This window comes from Zerene cesonia, chromosome 16 (assembly GCF_012273895.1).
Source record: "Zerene cesonia ecotype Mississippi chromosome 16, Zerene_cesonia_1.1, whole genome shotgun sequence".
Classification (NCBI taxonomy): Eukaryota; Metazoa; Arthropoda; class Insecta; order Lepidoptera; family Pieridae; genus Zerene; species Zerene cesonia.
Window position 1 is genome coordinate 3,145,690 of NC_052117.1, and position 25,460 is coordinate 3,171,149.

Genomic DNA, 25,460 nt, shown 5'->3' on the forward strand with positions numbered 1-25,460 from the left:
AAGTCACACTAGACACAGGCTAAAGTAGCAGTTGTCAAACTAAAATTATTCATATTATTAGATTAAAGGTATTTTTAATCAAAATTTTATTCATGAGATAAAAGTATTCAGGTAACTGTTTAAGGTTTTTAATAAATCCTGTATCCTTAAGAGAAACGAGTAGGTAAACAAAGGAATTATAGTAAAGGCACCGATAATGTACTCTAGCAGAATGCTATAAATTTCTTCAGGGTTTCTAATTACTTTTACAATCCCAATTATATAATTGATAAACGTAATTACGGGACTAAAAATCACTACATAGTATAAAACAAAGTCGTTTTCTGTCCCTATGACCCTTTATATTCTTAAATCTTTAAAACTACTCAACGGGTTTTGATGGGTTTTTTGCTAAATAGATATAGTGATTCAATAGGAAGGTTTATATGTATAATTACATCTAACTTCTCCGAATTAGTGCGTGCAAAGCCGCGGGCAAAAGCTAGTTTATTTTTAAAACTGTAATGATATTAAACGCTCTTTAGAACTTTCAATTGTTTCGCACGTACAAAAACTAGTTTATTACTCAAAGAAAGTATATGTGGTTCGAACTCCAGTAATTTAATAATTACGAAAATCACCATATTACGATTCACCTATGACCGGAAATTAACTTGAAGGTACCTTATTAACACCGGAAATAAAATAATTATAATTTACATTTCAGTGGAGTCAATAAGATAAATATCTTGATGATTTTTTTTTTAAGAAACTACGTAACTACATATTCAGTAATCCTTTTAAGTGTGGCAATAATAATTTCGATTTCCATGTAAATACTTATCATTTACATGATATTACTGTGATTCATATCAAATTATTACTATGGGCGGTAAAGTTCAGAACAATTTTCTCATACAAATTTATATACCTTTCTATATTATAAACAAACATCCATATTATACGCTTCGCAATCGTTTTAATTACTTGTTAATTCATTAATTACTTCAAATAATGAAACATAGTGCGCAGAAGATGAAGATAAGATACAAACAAACACAATTACGACAATGGCGATTTAACCGACATCATTGTTTAATGCACTTACGAAATATATTACTGGGAAAATATTTATTGCGTTCCGCGTTGCTCTTAATTCTTCTATACCATTATATATTATTATCAGCAATTTACACTACGTGGCAAAGACGTTGATCGTGACGGATCAGAAAGTACCTGAATACCAGAAAATTGTCAATACAGTTTCATTAAGTTCGCCATTATGTTTTTTTTTTCAGTCAATGCTAACGATTATGATGATAAATTCTTAGTTTACTTTCTCTCTTAACGATAAACAAAGAAACTTTGCTCATTTGAGTTAGAAACTTTTGTAACCTATAGACACCTTTAATTTCATTATTATTACAATCAATTTAATAATTAATACAATATAATGTATAATAAATACCATAAACAAATGTATAATAAATAACATAAGCAAACGTTAAAAATAGCATTTGAATTTTGACGGCTCTTTGTGAAATCAAATCTAGTTTGCTAAGTTTTGGATTACCGTTAATATAGAATTTCAATTCCTCGATCAATGCATTTGTTACACAACTACATTTGAGTAATTCAAATGATTTATTTTAAGGAGAACAGATAATAGGAACAGAGAAAAATGAAAGTTTTATACTTATTATTGTTAAATTAGCGCTGAATTAAAAGTCTAATTAGTTATCTAATCATTAGATAAATATTATGTGCATTTTTATATTCCTGTTTAGGATCAAGTATTATTTTATGTTAACAACAAAACAAAATTATGAAATTTTGTAATTAGTAGACATAGAAAGACATAAAATATTAAATATAGTTTTTTACCGTCGTTCCCAAAAACGAAGAAGGTTCGAATGCTTTTTATAGTTTTTATACTCTATTTTCAACTGATAGCGGTGGTTCTTTTTTTCGGGAAATTGTTGTCCCAGGTAGGTACTACTATTCGCATGCTGATATTTCACGTGCCAATTTTATAAACATTAAAACTATGTACTAGGTAGTCAACGAGCATCCATTTCAATGTCTATAGGGTTAAGTCTGAAATTAGACAAAATATGCAATTTAAAGGGTATATAGTTTTTGATAATTTCAAAGCTTAAATATTTTCTTTCTAGAGCATATTTATTTTGAATTTGGGTCATATTGTTTACGTATTTACACATGATTATAAAACATGAGTGGTATTTTTACTAAATCTCACACAATATCGTTACATATCAGCTGTATTACTTCATTCGGACTTCGCGTCATAAGTAACTGCTTAGGTGTAACAAGAGTGTTGTAATAATCCTCTTTGCATACGTTTATAATTAAAAAAATGTTTTAACGTCATTATTTTCCATTATTGACGACCAAACGGTAATCAATGAATACCTTCTCGTAACAAATGCTTGCAGGATGGCACAGTAAATAGTATTTATTAACTCTAAGAGAGGTTTCCGCCCACTCACACAATAATATATTAGACAAAACTATTAGAATGTTATGAAGATATTGCTGCGAATAAATTATTTGCGAAGAATCCCACATCTCTTATTCACATCTCAAGAAATAGTATGTATGTACCTAATCAATATAAAGTTTTATAATAAACTTAGGTATCTGTTTTGTTTGTTGTATCATCACAAAATACTCATTAAATATACATCCTAGTTACAGTTTACAAAAAGTCACAAAATGGTACAAATGGTTCAATTCTTAAATTTTAAGTAACGTCTTTTCGTCGGTTCGACGGGTAGGTAGTAGGCCACAGCCCACAACGGAAAAGTATGGCATTGTGCTACCACCCTTTGTTTTTATCGACTTTTAAATTATTTTTAAATATGATTTGTGTGGAACAATTAATCGTGCAACTTTCGTTTTTTTGCGACTGACTCGAATAACGCCCACGCTGTTGGGCCACCGGTGCCTATGACTATCATTATTCATTTTGTCATTACGTAACGTCGTCTCTGAAGAACCGCCTGACTGTTAAAAATCACCAAATTTTTTGTTATCATCTCCCGATCAGTCTAGGTGCATTTTAATTTTATGTAATTGTTGTGTAACTGGCGACATTATTTTAGGCGCTGAACACTTGACAGTTGACAGCGCCGCCGCTGCTTTATTTAACAGGGTACCCCTACCTACATCCATCCATCCACGTCCTATTTAACTTCAAAGTGGACAATATAGTTGATACTCATATTGGTATTGCACCTTCACATACATAATTACCTACTGTTTTCACTACGATAAATGTGTAAAATATTTTTTTTTTTGTATTTAGTAGTACTTTGTAATCTTCAATTGTTGTTGTTTGTACAGATTGACTACATATTATTTATTTCTGAATCTATAATTGATACTTGAACATTGCCCAGTTAAATATCTATGATAAAACATGATATTAAAATAGAATAAGATAATAAAAACAGAAAAAAACATACAATGTTCTGCCTTCTAAACTTGTCGAGTAAACATTATGTTTAACAACTAATGATTAAAGAATAAAAAATAAAAAATATGAAATGGAAGTCATTATTTATTATTAATTATTCATTGTTAAAAGCCGATGGAGTGTGTATGTGTGTGTGTGAATATATTGATAATTTTACGTATTCATTTAATAAAAGTTTGGATATTTTTTCCGTTTCAATAATGTTTTATTAAGTAATATTATAAGTACCTACACAGTAACTCGATAAGTTTTATTGATATTAAAAAAAAAGTACACCGCTACTAATTCTTATAAAACATGAACACACTTACTATTCAATTACAAAAATAATTTTAATATCTAATTGTTAATATTATAGAAATGTGGTCAAAATATTGCCATGAGTGAAAATAACATCGGCTGTCAGTAAAAACACCATTGCCTTTTACGACGTGACACTTGAATCATAGCAAGAATTCAGCCAATTACAAAGCAGTGTTTGGACGTTTTACGGTAACGAATAACGATTGAATTTTGAAAACTCAAAGTTCAAACGTATGAAATCAAGACCGTTCGTATTACGAAGTTGACTGTCGTTATAATTTTGAAAATAATTTTGTCGTTGCTCATTAGAACGATTATATTTAAGAATTGAGCTTAAAATTGACTCACGCATGTGAAAATATTATAAAATTTGTGTTGAGTGTGGTGTATTTAGAAACAATGATTGCACTTACAGAAGACGTCGGAAAGCTTTTGTAAGTTATTTTCCACGATATTACGACTAACTTAAAATATTTCATCTTTCTTATACGTACGTTGCGAAATTGTCATGCTTTTGTATGAGGTACATTTTTCAATATATATATATCTGCATGGTGTATTTTTCATTTTGATAACTTACCAAAAAAATCAAAGCCAGATTACAGTATGACCAAAGCGGCAGTAATGTTAATGTTATAAGGGATTAAAGGATAGAAAGAAACAATTTATCCGTGTTATTTTTTGTATTTCCAATCTGTAGGCATCTTTACCTCTGTTAAATACGTGCTGATTTATATAGACTTCAAAATCCCTTAAATTAGAATTTTATTTTCAATTCTTTTAAATAATAATAACTACTACTGTATATAATAAGAGAAATAATATGTTATTATGTTTCCATCATTTATCATAGTGAGGAGGTCCTCCAAGAAATTTCTCAGAATGTTCGCACATTAATGGAGGAACTATGGGTTACCTGGTCTCATTTGGGTGTTGATGAAAAAGCAAAAATAAGTAACATCACTAGGTTGGTACAAATAGAAAAAGAGTTCCACCGGGAGGTCATCTCTGAGACGGGCCAAAAGCTCATTGCTTTGCAAACCCAAGTTGACAGTAAGTGAGCTAATCTTATTAAATAGTTTTGAAAATAAAATTTAACAGAGACAATTATTTACTTGGCATGTGCAAACTACAAATCTCTTTAACTTTAAATAAAATGTTCTGTTTTTCATCAAAAATATCTGTGTTTAGAACTCAAAGAAGAAACTGAAGAACTCAGCCGATGCCTCTCAGTTGATATTAGTATATTGGAATTTAAAGAAGATATGATGTTAATAGACTATAAAAAACAATTGGAAAATCAAATTGCAGGGTAAGAAGACTTCTACTACTATTGAATAATTAATGTTAGTACAAAGTCAACTGTAATAAAATGTGTGACAATAATGTTACAAAATGTAACTTATATTGAACTGTTATATGGGCAAGTTCAGTACAGATTAAGGTTAAGGTTCAAATTATTAATATACCCGTGTTAAAATGAACCCATGACCTTTGTATAAGATGACTGTACCAAGTTAATTAAGGCATGTTGTATGTATGTTGATCAAGGCATGTCCAAGTAATCTTAATTGATGTGAGAGTGTTATTGATTAAGCTTATGCTACAAGAGTGATAATTTTACTGATGAATGACTATTTTCATTTATGTTTTGTTTTATTTATTGATCAGAACTTTACATAAAGAGTAAATTATTGTGTTCTTGAAAAATTTTATTAAAAAAGGACATTAAAACATATTAGCTACTAGTTAATAAAAACACTTTAAAGGCCACATCAGTTGATTACACTAATTTCATATCAATTTTGTTTTTATGAAGCTGATGATTTAATACTTTATGCATACAACACATACAGATACAGAGAACAAGTTGAGCAGCGCAGAACAAAAATGGAAAGGCTACTGGAGTGGCAAAATGATCTTGCCGATAAACTTGGTGTCACAATACAGGAGTTGCAGGAGATACCTCTACCGTCAGAGGAAGATCTGAACAAACTCAAGGTTCATTTGGAGATGCTGCAAGCTGAAAGAGATAAGAGGGCAGAGATATTTCTGAATACTCAATTTGAAGTTAAGGATATAATGGGTAAGTGTTTAATATTATAAAAATACACTATATTAACATGATTTCTTTAATTGTTGCTTTTGTGTTTTTTGTCTTCATATTCTATTTAAGTCGCAATAATCTTACACTATGATCATATTTTTTTAAGTTTGTTTTGAAATATGCAATTAGTATTTTATAATTATTATTAAAGCAATAAAACTCTATAGGCTATTTGCACAACTAGCTGGCAGATTCACTGATAGCCTATTTATTACTTTTGAAACTGACTTCAAAAGTAATATATCAATGAAAGTTGATGGATTTTAATTTAATTTTCTTTTATTTTGTAGATAAGTTGCAAATCAAACCTCAGAATAAATTTGAGCATGCAGTGGTTACTTCATTGTCTGTGGACTTCAGAGTCACTGATATGAACATGGATCGTCTCGCTAAGTTGCAACAAGATTTACAGGAAAAATATGAACAAACCAATAATAGGGTAAGAATATTTGAATAAAACTAGATCATTCTAGTATAGGATAATAATTTATAATAAATTAATGTTAATAATTGCATGTTAACATGTTGTCATTATAAATGCTATAGTTTATGCTGTAGAACCAAATTCATGAACAGTTGTACAAGATACAACAGTAAATGTATTTATAAATACCAAATAGGTTTTGGAGTTGCGTGAACGTCTTGCCAAGCTCTGGGATTGCTTGGAAGAAGACCAAATCTACAGGGACAATTTCTTGCAAGCTCACCCAGGCTGCAATCCTCATACCGAGAATGCTATCAAGGAAGAGCTTAAGAGGTGTGATCAAATCAAGCGCCAGAAAATATCGGTATGTTTGTATAATACCTATGTGTGTAATTAGCCAAATCTCAAGAACTACTGGACCAAATTTTATTTTTCTGTTGGATATGAAAATAATCCTTGAATGCTATAGTCTACCACAGGCAATGCAATGGTGGACAACTAGTTATTTTATGTAGATTATAATAATTTCATTGCAAATTGCCAATTTACCAGGTTTTTTTATTCATGTATTTTCAATATTTCTTTAAATTTATTCTAAGTCAAGATCTGAACCAATTTTTTGTTCTTTGTATTTCTTAATTTTTTCAATATAAATGTAGGAAAAATTAGACTACTTGTTTTCTTTTTGTATAATCTGTGATAAAAAGAATCTTTTGTAAGGCTCAAAAATACAGTAATATTTTATTTTTTTTCACCCTAGGTATTTGTAGCCAATGTCCGCACAAAAATCAAGCTAATGTGGGATAACATCATGTACTCGAGACAAGAGCGTGAGGAGTTTGTACATTATTATGAAGATATTTTCACTGAAGATACACTCACATTGCATGAACTGTACTTGGATAAAATCACTAAGTTCTACAATGAAAATAAGTAAGTTAGCATGAATTTTCTTTTGAATATGTAGAATTGTATATATTTTTTTTACCTCTGTGAATGTTTAGATATCAGGGATAATTTGTTATTGATAAAATGTTATGTATGATATGTATTTAAATAGTTTATTATTGTTGAAACAGGCAAATTTTCGATCTGGTGTTGACCCGCAAGAATCTCTGGCTGAAGATGACGGAGTTGGAAGCTCGTGCGTCGGAACCGGGTCGGTACAACAACCGCGGCGGTCAATTGCTCAAGGAGGAGAAGGAGAGGAAGGCCATTGCTAGCAATGTTTGTATTATTCATAAATGATTTATAAGTGAATAGATAAGTAGGGTTTCTTGTTACTATGGGGAGTGTTTTAACTGATAGAACATATTGTCGTGATGATGTTCAGAACAACATGGATTTAAGATAACTTACGCAATAGTTACAAGTTATTACAGATAACACTTTAATACTTTATAAAATGCCATTTATGTATTGAATTTTTTATTTGAGCAACAATATTTTGAGTTAAATATCTAAAAGTTTTTAGTTAATTTACTATTATTAGTGTAATCAATTGTCAATATTTACAGTTACCGAAAATTGAGGCGCAAATTCGTGATCTGGTCATGGAGTACGAGGCTATATCCGGTAGGCAGTTCACTGTTGATGGAAAACCTATTTTGCAACTAATGCAAGATGAATGGGAGACTAGGAAAGCAGTAAGTTTTACTTTTAAGTAAGAAATCTCTTTTGGTCTGGGAGAGATCGCTTCTTCATATTGCTTTTGATTTGTAGTACTACTGTATTTAGTGTTCAATGAAGAATTGTTCATTTAAATAATAATAATAATAAATAAATCTTTATTTCTTAGGTTTTTTACATTATTGTACAAGTGGATTGTGGCTCAGGCCCTCTTGCTAGGTTAAGACCTGTTCCTTCTCTTGGAGTGATACATATAATAATAATAACATTGTTCTAAGTAGATCGAAAGATCAACATTTTTTTTTTTTTTTATATATCTAAGGGTAATCCAATTTCCAACAAACTGACTGTGCTTAAAATTATAAAACTTTGGTGTGTGTGTGTGTGTGTGTGTGCGTGTGTGTGTGTGTGTGTGTGTGTTTGGGTGTGCGTTTTGTATGTTTTAGACTCAACTTAGAAAATGGGTATATTTACTTAAATGCTTATTAATTTTTCAAGACTGTCATAATCATAGCTATTAAGCCAAGTTAGAACAGTTTTTTTGAAAATGTACTTATTAAGTTCTTTTACTCTATGTTTTTCACTTAAAATATTGTAGAAACGAGGGGCTAGTCCTTCAAACGATCTGAGTGCAAATTTACTCCTGAAGAAGGGTACAGGGATATTTACTCATGCATTTATTCAAATTTATCATTAACTCCACTCTGATATATTTTTAATAAAAATTATTTGTTTGTAACTTTTCCAAAGTATATGTGTGTAGAATTGTATAATAGTATTCATGATTAATCAATTTAAAAGGTATATTTTAGGAACCTACATTCCACATAGTACACAAAGGTTTGCAATAGATCGGTGCTTGATATTAATTTATGATACTGTATGATAATAGAAACATAAGGCCTTATTATTCCGTGTTTGCGAGATTATTTGTCTATAAATATCAGTCAACTCAGTAACTCGGCAAAATCGTTGCTTTGATGTTAACTTAAAGAGTTATAAAAACACAGGCCTTGTTTAATTTCCCCTCCGTTCCGTGGAACGTCCCGCGGCCCGTACTAACGCGCTGTCCCGTCGCAGGAGCGGCACAGCAAGGTGTCGGCGCGCAAGCAGGCGCTGACGCCGACCACGCCGTCGTTCCGCGCGCTCGCCACGTCGCCGCTCGGCAAGCGCGACCGCACCGCCGCCGCCGCCGCCGGCCTCGCGCACACCGTCGACCGACACAGGTACACTTTGCTGTTTGTTTGTTTGTATGTTTGTCGCGCTGATCGTATGTCGCGACGGGATGTCGACTGATGGGAAGCGATCGGAATTAGACCTGCTAATGAGCAACGGACTTGGATGAGTAAGGAAGAAGCGAATAACAATATAGGTAAACGGGTTTTGCTATTGTATGTTTTGGTTTATTTGGATTAGCGAAATGTTGCATTTTATACCGAAATTTAATATGAATTAAACCTATAAAGTAACATTATAATATTAGCGGCAACATCTTGCGTTTGTTTTTAGGGTGCAATGTTTTCATTTATTTAGTTTTATCGTTAATGCAGAAATCATTTTTATCATCTTCTTCTACACCTGCTCCAATATAATACCCTAAACCGAGATAACTACAATTGTATTTACAATTCGTTAGAAATGCAGTTACTCATACAATATGTTATTTACTTCGTATACTTTAATGTCGCATAATACTTTTTTTTAATTTGTATAAAATTCTATAAATATAACGCGTGAAAGAATTTAAGCAGTTTTTCCGATTCATAGACTGCCAAGTAAACGCCAACTGGTGACGGGCAGCGCTAAGAAGGCCACCTCTACGTTCGCGTCCAACCTCTCTGCGCTTAAGAGATCGGCCATTACTACTGTTAAGAGGTAAATACTTTATTTTATAGCTGAAACCAATATCAGAATTTTTGTTTATACACACTGTCATTAATTTTTATAATGAGATAATTTTACATATTTCTCTAATTTTTAATAGTTACGTATAATATCATCTTATATGTAAAAATCAATGGCTGTTCGTTAGTCTCGCTAAAACTATGGGCTGGTCTGATTTTAATAATCATGGCTTTGGTTCATTCTGAATGGTCCAGGAATAGCTTAAATGGTAAGATCAATACGGAGGCGAGCGAAGCCGCGGACGGGAAGCTAGTGTTTGATAAAAAATTTATTGTTTGACGATTTTTATATAACATTGTAATCACCCCTGAGAAAAGCATAAATAAAGTTTTTAAATATAGTGGACACGATTTGTAATAATCAATTAAAACCAATAGTCAAGCCATTGTGGATAAACACGTAATTTGACACATTTCATTATGTATTATATATAGTGTATCATATAAATAATATCATTTTTATCACTACAACAAAATCCATGATATCATGAGTTTCTACTATGTATCATTATAAAAAAGAATTATCAAGTATAATAAAAGAAATATAAATGCAATATTTTCATTCCTTCCATAATTACAGTGCCCGTTTATGAAACTAATGAAGTGAACACAATTTCAACATCCGAGGCAAGTGTGATTAGTGACAGTAGCGAAAGCATTAATTATATTACATAAGTAGAAGGAATGGGAACTATTGTTGCTATGTAGATCATTGGGCCAGTAAAAGTAACTGGACAAATTACGATTGGAGCTATTTAATTAAAGCAGCTATTCAAATTGCAATATTCATTGGCGTTAGCGTATTATTAGGTTTATTGAACGTTGAAACATTATTTACAGTTAGGCGTAGTAGAGTTGTTAGAACTGTGATTGATGTGGTTTTTTGTTTGTATGCTATTAGTGTATTTGAATATCTTATAATTTGTATTTTAATGTGTCTACAAGATAGGCTTAATCTCTTTCCGATTTATTATAAGTACATGGTTTGGCAATGGCTTCACAATCTCGCATGTCACGATGCTTGCGAAATATGAGATGACAATGCAACGAAACGAAAACAATTTTAATAGCCTTATTAATATGCTAATTACAATGGAAGAGTGTTTATCGTAGTATCGTAGTGTTTATCGTAGTATCGTAATTCTAGAGTATTTATCATGGAGAATAATGACAAAAAATTCTAATATATGTAAAACTTTATTAGGTATTAAAGTTATTAAATATTTTTTTGAAAATGTAGTGTTTTTAAAAAAATCTAATTCAATCATAAACATCATTGTACATGTATATATTTGTAATGATTTTGTTATTATCACCTAAATTATATGATTACCTATTTACTTTTGAACTTAACATTAATCAAACTGTTTAATATTTAACAGGCGCATAAGTGGAAGGCTAGCGGCACGAACGGCCGCAGATGGTTTAGGGGAGAATGCTAAACGTAAACTGAACTATGGTGAAGAGGGTAAGAAGACGCCAAAAGTTATTGTCAACGGCAGCATTCTGAAACATAAACGAACCGTGAGTATTTGCTAACACTGTATGTAGTATAGTCATTTGCGCTGGTTATTTAGAATCATTAGGTTGTTGTACGATGGTTTAAAAAATAAATAAATTTGAAGTCATCAAATTATAGATTTTTGTTACGAAAATGATTGTTATTTTACTGAAATGTTAAACAAAAAACTATACATATTAAATTTACTCTGTAATGATTTTATAGTAAATTTAATAAGCGTTTAGGTGATTTAATTATATCAAAGATTTCTTGATTTATATGGAAATATTTTTAAATGGCTGGAAGGGTACAGTATTAAAACATTTTTTTTAGTAAACATTATTGATGTGCTAGTCTGTTATAATACAAAAAAAAAAACCATGAAACACGCTTTAATGATCAACTAAATTGTCTCGCTCTTATTTTATCATGGCGATCCTAAATCAGGATAATAAGATAAACTCATAAAATTATTATATTACCACTGATCCTTGATAAGTCCTGTTCTTTTCTTTGTGGTAGTATATTCAATGCCAATTTCTTTTGCTCATTCACTTTGCCAAATTAACCAGTTTTGCTTTAGACAATTTTTGAGCGTTATTGTCAGTCTAGTTGTTTCTAATATAAGGTTTAGTAAAAAAATAAGAAAGTAAAGCGTAAACGTATTTAGCCATTAGTCATTAGTCACTAGCCACTAGCCATTAGCCATTAGCCATTAGCCATTAGCCATTAGCCATTAGCCATTAGCCATTAGCCATTAGCCATTAGCCATTAGCCATTAGCCATTAGCCATTAGCCATTAGCCATTAGCCATTAGCCAGTAGTGAGTAGTGCGGTGTGTGCGCAGTCGCTGGGGCGGCGGCGCAGCGCGCGGCGCTCGCTGAACGCGACGCGCTCGACGGACGCCGCGGAGCCGCGCGACCCGCTCACCGAGTCCACGCTGCTCACCACGTACACGGACTTTAAGGTGGGTGTTGTATTCGTTTTTTTATAATAGTATATAAGTGGTCCGCCCCGGGTTCACTCGTGGTGCGCATTTTCTCCAAAACAATCTCTCTTGTTTCTTGACAAAAACGTAAAAAAAAAATTAGCCGAATCGGTAGAAACGTTCTCGAGTTTTACTCTTAGCAACACATTTGACATTAATTATTTTTAAATTGATAAAAATCATTTGTGTTGTAAATTATTAGTAGTACTGTAGGTAGCGTTTTGGATTCGAAGTAATTTGATGTTTTTTTCTTATTGAAAACTACCTACACGTCCCGGCTCGGCCCGAGTGTAAGCTTTTCAATAATTGCAACATACGATATATGCAATGCAATTTTTTTTGTTCAAAACACGTCTCTTTTAAAAGCAATATTTCTCAAACACAATTTTCTTTATGTGCTGTAAAGTAAGTTAATATATCACTTGTTAATAAATTTTCAGGATGGCATTCATGAGAAACAAGTGAGCCGCAGTTCAATGGCGTGCAACGCTAACGGCATCATCCCAACCATTACAGTTCAGAACGACAAGGAAAACACCCCAAAAAAACCACCGCGCAACCACCAAATGACGCCGAAAATCGGCAAAGAGAACAACCTGCCCGTTACCCCCACGAATCTCATATTCACACCCACTAGACTCACTAGATCAGCGCTGAAACTCAATAACGATGGTTTCGCAACACCCAGGACGCCATTGAGCTCGAACAAAGCGAACCTCCAGCGTCAGAACACGGCGACAAACATGGCGGTCAAAACTACGCCCGGTAATGTTAGCAGATCAAAATCACATTCCCATCTCATCAGAGCGAAAAATCTACCGCCTCTCATCTAACTTAGATTTCTTGGTCCGATCGATTGGTGTAATATATTTTTGTGTGCTATCTTTATGGAACAGCTGACGAGTACTGTTACATTGAAATGGTTAAAATATCTTTATAACTCCATACTTCAGTACCTGTCTATATAAACATATGAGAGATTATAATTTGCGGGCAAAGTACAAAACCCAGCTTTTAAAATGCTATGGCGTTTTTTTTTATGTAACGTGTTACCATAAAAGTAGGAATTGGGAAATTTGCCTTTGAATATTTATAGGCACTGTTTTTATTAATTAGCATAACATCTTACAAGGTTTCATCTTTTATGATAACTTACATAATTATTAGCACATCGTCTTATCTTTATATCGCTCATGTGATTTCAATGTTTTTACTGACTATGTATGTATAAGCCGTAGAAATGTACCATAAGTTGCTTTTTCAATTAATTGTTTTATTTTAAGGTTTGCTTTTGTTCTACATCAGCCCATCGATTTTATGATATAATGTTTCACGACGCGTTAACACACAAATTCTTCAATATCGGTGTTTTATATTTACGGTCTTTGTGTAAATATGTGGTTCTATGGAAGGGAAGCGCTGGTAAATTATTTTACAGGCGAAATTCCCTTAGTAAAGACCAAAAGGATTGCGTCAGCTTCTATTGAAAAGTCCAATCTTCAATATAATTAATGACTATTTTTATTATTTTTAATGTTAATTACGACTGTGTTATGATTATGAATAGTATTTGCTTTTGTAGGTTTAAGTTTTTAGAATTTGAATACAATATTAATTTCGTTTATTATTATTTTGAGTGCGTTTAATTCCATCTATTTGGTACATATTGGTTTAACCATTAGCGTTTAAAAAGATTTTAATATAGAATTTAATTTTATTGCGACATTAATACTAATAATTATTTTTTATTTTATTTTTAAGTATATTGATAATTTTACATGCTCGTCATTCAAGTCTTTTCGACATGCTCAAAATATTGTGGTTGGCAGCTAAAATTGCTGCATGTACTTAAAAAATCAGTATTGAAATGATAATTAATGTCTTGATTAATGCACTATGGGTTTTCAATTTCGCACCGATTGTAATAGTATTTAATTTTAATATATAATTATGTAATGCAAGCAATGTGTAAATTATGGTTGTAATATATTATTCATAGTTTAAAATTGGCGTTTTATTCGTAGCCCTATAGATTTACTTTGGCTTTACCAAAATGTCGATTTATTTCGATTTCCATGTTCTTCCTAACGGTAGAAGGTTTAGACGAGCAGTGCAAGAAGACAAGTATGAAATAGAAGTTATATTAAAAAATAATGATTCCGAAAAATTATTCGGTAAAATTGATGTAGGAAGTTTAATGTGAGTATCCTATGAATTAGTAGGTAGGTATATTAATTTACTCATACAATTGTAATGCTCTAATATTAAGATATTTTTGAACATTACCAGTAAATGAATACACATAATATGAATCATATACCTTATAGTAGTAATAAACTAAAAATATTTCAAGGTAAAAATCATGGATGCAAATCATAATATAGCTCTAATAGAATAATATATTTATAGCTACACTAAGTTTTCGACCACGGCTCCCTTATCCCATCCGTGTTCCATGATAAATATATCACGTCCTTACTCAGGTCTTGTCTTTATACCGAATTTTTCATTATAAATAATTCAGTGATTTAGGAGTGAGTCTTCTTTACGCATAAACTACTCATAGGTAAAGCGACTTTCGCATCTATGAAAAAGTATATAACACTTAGTGAGCCGAGAATATTGAGCTTATTAAAATATTTCTTAAATACGATTTTCCCACTTCCCTATTGTAGAGAGCTAGCAACGCTTTCAATATGCATGATCAACGATAAACAAGAAGTGATTGGATTTATGGCCTTATGTGATTATCCAGACATACCCGCCGTTAATCCAGCTGATTGGGAAACTTGGATGAGGAATATGTATAGGTAAGGGTTTTACTCATGGTAATTGTAATGTTTAATTTTTCAGTTTTGTTATTATTGCTTGTTATAACAAAATTGACTACGTCAATGGGTTCAAAAACTATCAGAGTTATCGAGTAACAAAATAAAATATATAATTATAATTACGTTGAATGCTAAACCTCGGAGAATGAAAAACTCATTTTGCAGGTCGGCTGAGCACGAAACCAAAGGGAAAAATTCAAAAAATATGTTGAGATCAGTAGTCTCTTCTAGGTTTATTTCTCAAATTACACACTTTAAAATGCGACAGCGTTTCCCTTGTTTCTATTTTTTTTTCAGGAAATTCTATTTATCACGTAACACACTGTTTATACACGCCATGTGCTGTTCTCATTCAGTCGTTGGTTATTTTTTGGAAGAAGCCTTGTTGAGTCTGTTTAATAACGATGTATATCTACAACAAGTGATATTGGTGGTGCCACCAAATTGCCCAAGAGGTTTTTAATTATTCATTACTGTTTTTCGCTTACTGATTATATACATTATTATTGACTCACTAACTTACATAATGGTTTTGTGATTTCAGAGTGTGTTGTGAAATATCAGACAATTAAAAAACACAATTACATGAAGAACAAAGCAAAACGCACAGACGATGATGATGTCAATTACCATTATTTTTATAGCGCCCTTAGACAGGACTTCTGCCCAAAATTGAGAATACGAAGAGCTGTGTAAGTGGGTTTAGTTTGTGAATATCGACAAATTGAGTTCTTATTAATTTAAAAAATTGCAAGAGAAAAGCGTTAACTGTATTTTATTTTTTACTGTCTATTGCTTTACTTCTTTCTATATTCATTATCCAGTGAAGAAGATAACGATGATATAGTAGCGATTCTGGAAAAAAGTTGTCCAAAGCTGAGAGAATTGTACGGTGATTATTACATAAGCGAAATTATTGGCCGCCACCCTGAAATGAAAAGAAAGATCATTGTTAGTGAGGTGAGTTATTTAAATGTGAAATGCGCCTGACGAATGTAAAAATTAATGGCTTTAAGTTATAATGAATTTCGAAACCCAGATGCTTACAAATTAATATTAAGTTAATATCCAATCTGTAGAGCATATATAAGTCAAAGGCAAGTCATACTTTACAAATACTTGTGTCAGTAATAGGTATTCTTCAAGAATCTCTTGTTGGATTTGTAGTATTGAGTTATTAATTAAGTAATTCATAAAGAATATTACTTTCTAAAGCGGCTTGAAAAAACTTTTATACTAAAATGGATTCATACTGACCGAGTTCTTATAAAAAAAATCCAGTGTCTCGAAGGTGTAAGTGGCGTTATGTGTTTAAATTCGGATATTAATTATGCTATGCTTCAAAATACTTACGAACTGGATTCATATCATGGACTTCAAAAATCGACTCCAATCGAAAGAGAGCGGAATAAGAGAAGCAATTTGCTTTTGCGTACTTTTGGGTATGTCCTTGCTGTTTATCGCATATGATAATAATCTAAGTAGTTTAACCTAAAAGTCGGTTTTAAAAAAAATTCTATTAATTTTAGTGAACCAATAATGCTCGGTAAATGGAGTCCATTCGATATTACTCCTCATTTGGAGCAAGAACAAGTTCAAGATGTAAGAATACTTTATTTTTCTGTTTTCGGCTGTACTGAATTTGGTTCTATTAAAAAATACAATAAACTTCTCCGATGTTATTGAGGCCCCTACGGTTTAACTTCTCTAAAAGTCCCAAAACAAAATAGAAGATCTGATATATGTTTCAACATTAAATAACGCCCTCACACCAGCCGCTATAATGGCTTTGCGGTGGAGTCTTACAATATAGTAATTAGTTAAAACTATAGCGTTATAGATAGTATAACTAAACTTGCATTGTACAAAATATATGGACCATGTTATATTCTTTTGTCTGATAAACTTTCAGGAACAGTCCACGGACAACGTGAGTGTCAGACCAAGAAGTCCTAGCAAAGTGGATTTCGCTCATCGTTCATCAATGAGATACAGTTTCGATTGTTTATATTTGCAAGGCAAAAACTCAGATGACTTGAGTGAAAAGGTCTTTATATCCCCCGTTCAGTCCCATACAACGTTTGTGGATTGTCTGTTAGATGAAGATCCGTTTGATTATGAAATCGTCAATATCGATCATCATTTGTTGACGGTGCCTGAAGTTCTTTCACGGGACTTTTTGCCGTGAGTAATTATTGTACAAACAAGTATAGGATTTTGAGTCCTGTTAATGACTTTGTGGAAAACATTATTTTTTGCAGATCAAATATAAAACGACAAGAAATTAGAAAATCAAGCGAACCTGATGATGGAAATAAATACAAACGTATGATTTCTTCTTTAATGTCATAATTAAATTTACAGATTTATTTACATTTTGCTTTCATTTATTTTAGGTAGAACATCTATGAGGATAGTTCGCGACGTAAACGAAAATAAAAATGTTAAATTTTGTGGGGAGCCAAATGCTTTCATGATTGAGCTGTTTGGATTTCATAAAGATGTTGATGACAGGTTAAATAAAATAAAAATGATCTATTTTATAAATTTAAATATATAAGAGAATTTCTAGCAAATTTAAAACTTCATATTCACACATTGATAAATTGTGGTTGTTGAAGTACACTTAGGTATTTAATTGTAACTTTTACAAAATTTTCATATTTTAGGCATGCTTTTGATTTATTGGAAGCAGCATTCGAAGTGATGAAGGATTATGATTATTGTATTATACGAGTTCCTTGTTCGGGAAAAAGTATGCCACTGTTACAACACTTTGCTGTAAGAAACCCACTATAAATGTAGTTGAGATTGCTAAAAAAGAGACAGTTAATAAATTAGTGCAATCTAATATAATTAATTGCAGTTTGTTCCGACGCAAAATCATATAAGTTGTGAATATTCATTGTACGTTGCACATCGATGTTCTGTTCTTAGGTATGTTTATGTTTTAATGTGTGTGTGTCTAGTTATGTTAGTGATTCATAAATAATAATAATTCAATATGTTACTTTTTATTCATTTGAAGAAGTCATTCTCATAAGTATCACACATAAATGGATTTGGTTTGTCAATCATAATATACGTTATTTCGCAATAACGTAAGTAGTTATTCTGTTTTGCTTTGTTTCTATAAGATATTTTCTCCGTAAAGTAAATATTATATTATTGTTTCAGTAAACTGCGAGTGAGACGGGCTGAAATAATTGATATACCGCAAATAGCGCAATTGATGTATAGTCTGGATGGACGAGAGACGATGTGGTCTGTCGAAAATACTATACTAAGAAGGAATGAACTCGAGGCTTATGTTTTCTTGAGTAATGTGTCCGTGGTGGGAATTGGAATTCTAGAGTGAGTTATTATTTAATTTCATTATTAATATAACGTCGACAGCTGAAGTTTATTCATGTATTATATACAGACTAAATTTAGATACACACTATTTTTAGAACAGACTACTTTTAAGGTAGTTAATTTGAGGTAAATGTAGTCTGCTCGAGATTTTCAGCGTTCAAAAAGGAATATCCCTTTTTTCTCCACAGTACATATGGATACTATATGTAAAAAGATTTCCCTTGTAATATTCTTTTTCTAGACCTCCAGAGCAAATAGATTTCATCCGAGCTAAATTCAATATAGACGCGCATCGTATTCACAAATACCATATAAAGGATCAAGATTACAATGTTGGTTTTGCTACTCTGAAGACGGCGCTTATTTATCCTGCATTCGAACCGCATTATAGGTTCTTCGTTAGAGATATGATGCGACAGTCTGGTATACATTCGTTGATTTGGTTAACAGCATATAGAAATAAATGGGTGAGTAATGTATAATCTTTAACTTTCTATTCTTTGTTTCTAAACTTATGCTTTCTTTTGGTAGAAGTTCAGAGGCATTCCTTCTTTCCTTTTAAGCCTGCCAACGCATTTTCTAAGGGTCTACCTGTGCATATGTTTTTGAGCGGGTGGTAGCTGTTTTCCATCATGTAAACCATCAGCTCGGTTGGGCGTTGTGAAATAAAAAATAAAAATCAGAATCTGAATTTTCATTCAGTCATCTATTCCTTGTCTGTATATCGTTAAATGTATTTTTATATCTAATCAACTACATATTTCAGATGGCGCATAAGTTAAATTCATTCGCCTCGGTGATGATACCACTTTTACCACGTATGTCTGATTTGGATTACGCGCCCGTACCGGAATTGAATAAATTACATAAACTGTCTCATTCTTTGTAAGTGCATCTTGATGTGAAACTTAACTTTCTCTTTTATTTGTATTTTAAAGTGTATATCGTAAAATAAATACTGTGTACTCATAATTTTTATATAGTTTAAACCAACTTTCTCGAATTTATTAATATTTACCTTTCTTAATAATACTTTGTCTATTGTATGACTGTTAAAATACTTTCAGAATGGCATTTAGTTGTTGGTTCATCAGTAGAAAATTAACCAGTGTGCCGAAAGTAACTGTGGATTCGAGATTGGTAATTGTTGGCGCTTCGAGAACTGCAATGGCCTTTTTGAATACGCTCCTCTTTGGGTATTGTGATTTATATTTATAAATTAACGGGTTTGAAGGTTGTATATATTGATTAAATAAAAAATGAAAAAAATATGTGTAGATGGAGTATTGAACAGTCTTCTTCTTCTAATATTTACCTGTGAATGAAAACTTTGTTATTCTGTTACCACACTCCAAATAGTATTTATTATATTAGATGCTCGTCCCGGCTCCGCCTGGATATAAAGATTTCTGTTTTTTCCTTATTAAATCCCAAGAAAGTATTTAATTGATTAATAATATCTTATCACCCAAGTCAGCTCATACCCTGTCTGTATACCAAATTTAATCAAAACTCGATGAGCGGTTTCAGTGTGATTAACGGACAAACGTCCAAATAAACAAATATTCACATTTATAATGTTAGTATGATTCATCAATTGAATAATATTTAAAATTTTAATTTGATAAAAAATTACCTTGATTTCAGCGACACTTCATCGTATCTGTTCTTCACAAACGTAACGTTAATATCGCCTCAAGGCTTGCCGTATGTGCGAAACTCGAAGGCACTCGCAGAAATGATGTTAATGAAATACCACACGAGCTCGGAGCGATATCTGAAAAGCGTTCCATATACTTATTACGTGAATACCGTACAAAGTTCTATGGTTGAAATAAATAAGTATGCTTCTCATTTACTTCTCAATATTACTTTCGAGTGTTCGGTTCATTAATATATGTAATCGTACAGTATTTTATAACATTAAGGTAAAGTCTTTAAATGATCACACATCAGGCAAGCCCAATATTTATGAATGTGGAAAATCTACAATTTAAATTAATAGACAGCAGCCTAGTAGCAACTGATTAAGAATATTTATAAAAGATATAACTATTTTAAACAGTATATTAAATGCCTTCGAATGGTCAGAACTAGACCAGATTTATACGGTGCTACATGGTAAGCACCAGAATTCCAACCAAAAAATAATCATCGAAATCGTCTTACCCAGTCCAAAGTTTAGAATCTGAATTAACAAAGGCAAATAATACAGTCGAAAACATATGCTCCTCTTTTTTTTAAGTCGCTTGAAAGTTAAGAATGAAGTGTTGTAGGTTTTAAAAATATTATTTCAGACGACAGAAGTATATAACATTGACAAATGGCAGTAAATATTATTATGACCGTCTTTTCATTTTGTGCGGGAAACAATACCAGCATCCTGAATATTTGAAAGATGTATTGGACAAGGAAAGAATAGTGAAGTATGATGTAAAATTATAATTCAATTCTGTTTACTCGTATTAATTAGTATTTAAATTACTATCTCTACTAATATTATAAATGTGAAAGTACCTCTGTTCGTGTGTCTCTTCTCGCCTAAACATCTGAACCTATTTGGATGAAAGCATTCACACACAAACGGGATTTTGTAAAAGGACTGTGTATCTTTTCATTTTAATTCGCGACGGAAAGCTAGTTAGTTTATAAGTCATGATACAATATATTTGTACAAAAGTTTCGTATTTAATTGCAGAAGTGGTATATTGGAATACACACCGTTAGACGTCCCACAGAGTTTTAAAGAACCCTCTGTAAATAATTTTACTCCAGGCAATGTTTTCATTGTGAATAATATCACAGACGCTAACAAGGCGCTAAACTTTGTAAGAAGTATGGTTTGGGAAGAAACGGGCGGTTTGTGTGTCATTATTAATAGTACCGGCATTCGTGTAAACTACAAAACCTACATACTTCGTGCATATGTCTATATGGGCAGAGTGACATTATTTTCGACTTTACACGCGTTAGCAAGAAAATTTATTCAGAAACTTTTATTTAATTTACAAAGACCTGTCCCATTATACCTATATAATAATTCTGTACTTACTAATAAGCTTTATAAAAATGCCAAAACTGGATGGATGCTTAGATATTTGTTACCCTTTTACGTAAAAATGCTGATATAGATAAAAATTGGTGCTAATAATAGTAGTCAGTAGATAGTTAAAAAATTATAGGCTATTTTAATAACTTATTATTTCGGGTGTTTGTAATTGTACGAATATATTATTTCATTAAAAAGATCACAATTAGTAGATGTGGTTGTCTGAATAGTCAGTTATTAGAAGCCTTTTTTTCAGGTAAAATCCTAGTTTATGGATCATCGGTAAACGTTTATTGCTGCATCGCCACGCTCTTAGAAATGAAAGTTCCCCCACAGAATATCATATTCATCGAGAACTTTCCACCGAAGGACCCGAAAGCGTCAAGAGTTTCCAGCTTTTGCAATACATACGTTAGATTTTTGTTATTTACATGGTTTTAGGAAGTTTCCTATTGTTTCGGCTGGACAAATAATATCGGTAGTTTTGATTGATTTTTTGCTCTTTCAGGTGGACAAAACAATGCAAGAAGTGCTTTGCAATTTAAATATAACAATATATCGTGCATATTATTTCCAGTCCTGGCAATTGGATTGTAGGGACTATGTGGCACATGTTCAGTTTATGTCGCAGTATAGATTCATACGTCTTGACTGCGCTGCGTTTTTCTATTACGGTCGTAGAGGAGTCAATGAGCAAGTGTTTATGGGTAAGTACCAATATATAGTTTTTTTTTTGTAAGAAATGATGAGTATCAATACCCATTCTATATGTTTTTGTTTGACAACGGCTCTTTAAAAGGAAGTGTATGAAATGTATGAAATAGAGTAGTAGTGAATATTCTTATTATGTTATTTCTTATAATATGTTTATTGATAGAAATATAAAAAAGCATATTTATATATAAGTACCACATCTGGGCAGATTAAGGTTTCCTATATTATGTTTGGTGTATCTTATTCTATCATTCATGTAATATATTGGTAATTATATAAGCCAGTTTATAGTTTTTATAGTAATTTTAAACAAATCCCACGCAAACACAAAACATCCAGGACAATTTGATGCGGCGCTTCCGCTGGCTTTAACAATATTACATTTGCCATTTATACAATTATTTATACAACATTCGAACAATTAGGAACATATTTTGTTATTCAAATACAGCTATACATAAAAGCGGAATGGCGTACGACGGTGGTGTCGTCATAGACCATAACTTTAGAACAAATGATCCTAATATTTACGCAGCGGGACCTATAACAAGGTACCATAGACGTTACTACGCAGCCACGAGACGACATAAGTATTATGATGCTTATGAGATTGGGATGAAGGTGATGGAATATTTTATTACCGTGTCAAAATGTATGTTTTTATATTGTATCGTAGTATACCTAGTTTCAGATATTTTTGTAATTTTTTTTTTTATTAGTTAGATATTTATATGCACGAGTCTTCAACTCTTGCTGAGTTAAAATATAGCTAGAGCGATTAAACATGTGCTTAATGCTTATGGGTTTTCATATTATAATCTACATTTGTCGAATTAATATTATTTATAATGGAAATAATCTGTGCGTGGAAAATGGAAAGAAAATTATTCAAGTTTCCAGCTTGGATAAAAAATAGCCATTATTTAATTTTAGCTTGGAGAAATAATCAGAAATGAGTTGGATCCACTTTTCACTAACGAGACTAATGAATCAGCGAAGGAATTTCACATGAATGATAGATACAATGAAAATGATATTACTTGTATGGCTGAGTCTAAGTACGAAAGGTGAGTTTTAAATTTACTATGCCTTGTGTTTCATTTTGATATATAAATGAATACTGTAAATTTAATTTAGACTCTTAAAGGTCATTCCGACCCTAAATATGTAGTTCAGGCCATACCAAACGAATTAATCCAATTTTATAGTAATCTAGTTCTATTTAAAATGTTAAGAAGTTACGTAATATGGAGACATCTCGGATTAAAATTTTAAGGGATCTTATTAAATAGTCATTCAAGGAACTAGATTTTATAACACCTTTATATAAAATGCAGAGAGGAGGAAGAAACAGAATTCAAAAGCGTGCCAGATTTCAAAATGCCTATAGTCAAATGTTGCACTTTACCTGGCGGATTACAATATTTAGAAGTTCGCTCGCCGGGCATGAAAGTGCCGCATCATTATGTACAATCTTTAGATTATAATGTTAGTTCAGAATTATATTTACTGCTATATTTAAATAAAAATATTATTTGAAAAATAGACCACCATACACGTTTTTGTATTTATATCTATCTCTGTATATCTATCCAGGAATTTTGGATATTGCATTGATCTAATGCTTTGCTAAATTACGTACTTTCAGGGCTACATCATAGAAACTTTTAAGGAGGGGTATTTTAAGATGCATTTCAACAAGGATTTCATAGTGGACGGAATAACTTGTTTGACGCCGGAGAAATATTCGCTGGAAAATTTTAAACGTCTATATGGTTTATCCAGCTCGGTGCTTAGTAACGTTCATTTACGATACACGGTTTGTAGAATATAAGTTGTATTGTACTTTTGAATTATTAAATTAAAAAAAGCTATTAGCATCACGGCAGTCATTAAATTTAACAGTACCCTATGTTACACAATAAACAAACTATTACACGTTAAGTGTAAATATTACCTATACCTATAAATGATCTTTTTTAGACAAAACGACTCGATAATCTGTACAAGTTCTTCCGAGAGCCTTGGGCGCACTTTTTATACCACGATCAAGTAGACGAACTTTTTGCAATTGTAAAAGAATTAGTACCATTGGTGAGTGGACAAGAAGTAGAATTAAAGTTATATTATTGATTAAACAATAACGTATGAAATATCCTACTAATGTTTTTAACAACTTGTTATCCTGATATTCCTACGGGATACAGAGACTTATCGTAGAAGCACTTTTGAGCTTTTGAGCACCTTTCTTAGTCATGTCATTCTTAGCAATGATGCGATGGCATAAGCATCGAATAAAATATATTATTGATTATACAGGGCCAACCATATGGCGAGACGATAAAAGACGTACTCAAAGTGGCAGTTGACAAATTAGATTCAACGGTAATGTTAAATAATTAATCACTTAATACACTTTAGGTACCTAGATGTTCTTGTTAGATACTTTTGCAAAGTCTAAAGTCTATGTGTAAGTCTAGTGGCTTGTACGATAAAAAGGAAATTATAGCGCCTCACCTTAGCAAATTTTTTTACGTAGGAGGATAATCGTATTAAAGTTCTTGCTAAAAATTGTTATATCAAAATTACTAATTGAATAAACGTAGCCAAACTGTAGCAAAACTTTTGTACGTATAACATTTAGAAAAATGTATAGTTCACTCACTCACTTAGAACTGTCGGTGTATCTAATTCGAATCATAATTTATTTTCAGTCACTCACCTATGAAACGACGCTCGAGATACGTAATAGCTTCGAAAAGTCTCCCCACATAGAGGCAATTACGAACTACGTCATACAATGGGTTTCCGAGAATGATGTTCTATTGCCCATGTACTTACAACCTTCGGAAACGTCTGCATATGCGCATGATCTAGAGAAAAACCCAACATTTAGAAGACGAAGAAGGAGTGTTGTTAAAATGCTGGCTGCTATTTGTTAAATTCGTTTTGTTTTAATAAAACCTATAAAAATATTTTGTTTGTTTATTTGTCATTTTATTGAAATCAGATTTAAATAAAAGAGAAAATTGTTATTAATAGTAAATTCTGGCGTAGTAATCGAGCACGCTTCATCATGCTAGCATAAGCTAGCTCGCATCGGGAAATGTACCACGCCCCCACAGAAGACCGACGTGATATAGTAGGGTGCTTATGTGTTCCGTTTGGTGAGTGG

The 25,460-nt window shown here is 31.9% G+C and overlaps 2 protein-coding genes across 2 annotated transcripts; both read left to right on the forward strand.

Annotated features, from left to right (window-relative positions):
• Positions 1–4,180: 4,180 nt before the first annotated feature.
• Positions 4,181–14,340, forward strand: LOC119832920 (protein regulator of cytokinesis 1-like). The gene is made up of 14 exons (XM_038356746.1): positions 4,181–4,215; positions 4,635–4,834; positions 4,973–5,093; positions 5,638–5,867; positions 6,179–6,327; positions 6,509–6,676; positions 7,073–7,245; positions 7,392–7,539; positions 7,830–7,958; positions 9,022–9,167; positions 9,709–9,816; positions 11,228–11,369; positions 12,194–12,313; positions 12,775–14,340. The coding sequence occupies exons 1-14, from the start codon at positions 4,181–4,183 to the stop codon at positions 13,165–13,167; spliced, it is 2,262 nt and encodes a 753-aa protein (XP_038212674.1). The 3' UTR covers positions 13,168–14,340.
• Positions 14,341–14,387: 47 nt separating this feature from the next.
• On the forward strand, positions 14,388–25,227 carry LOC119833046 (cilia- and flagella-associated protein 61-like). The gene is made up of 28 exons (XM_038356917.1): positions 14,388–14,533; positions 15,010–15,144; positions 15,463–15,620; positions 15,710–15,857; positions 15,990–16,125; positions 16,447–16,607; positions 16,695–16,767; positions 17,078–17,349; positions 17,427–17,491; positions 17,562–17,679; positions 17,835–17,946; positions 18,032–18,102; positions 18,343–18,519; positions 18,764–18,989; positions 19,289–19,407; positions 19,590–19,718; positions 20,170–20,364; positions 20,820–20,948; positions 21,221–21,385; positions 21,784–21,982; positions 22,080–22,278; positions 22,737–22,906; positions 23,219–23,352; positions 23,623–23,773; positions 23,934–24,104; positions 24,269–24,379; positions 24,605–24,670; positions 25,000–25,227. The coding sequence occupies exons 1-28, from the start codon at positions 14,388–14,390 to the stop codon at positions 25,225–25,227; spliced, it is 4,164 nt and encodes a 1,387-aa protein (XP_038212845.1).
• The last annotated feature ends 233 nt before the right edge of the window (positions 25,228–25,460 follow it).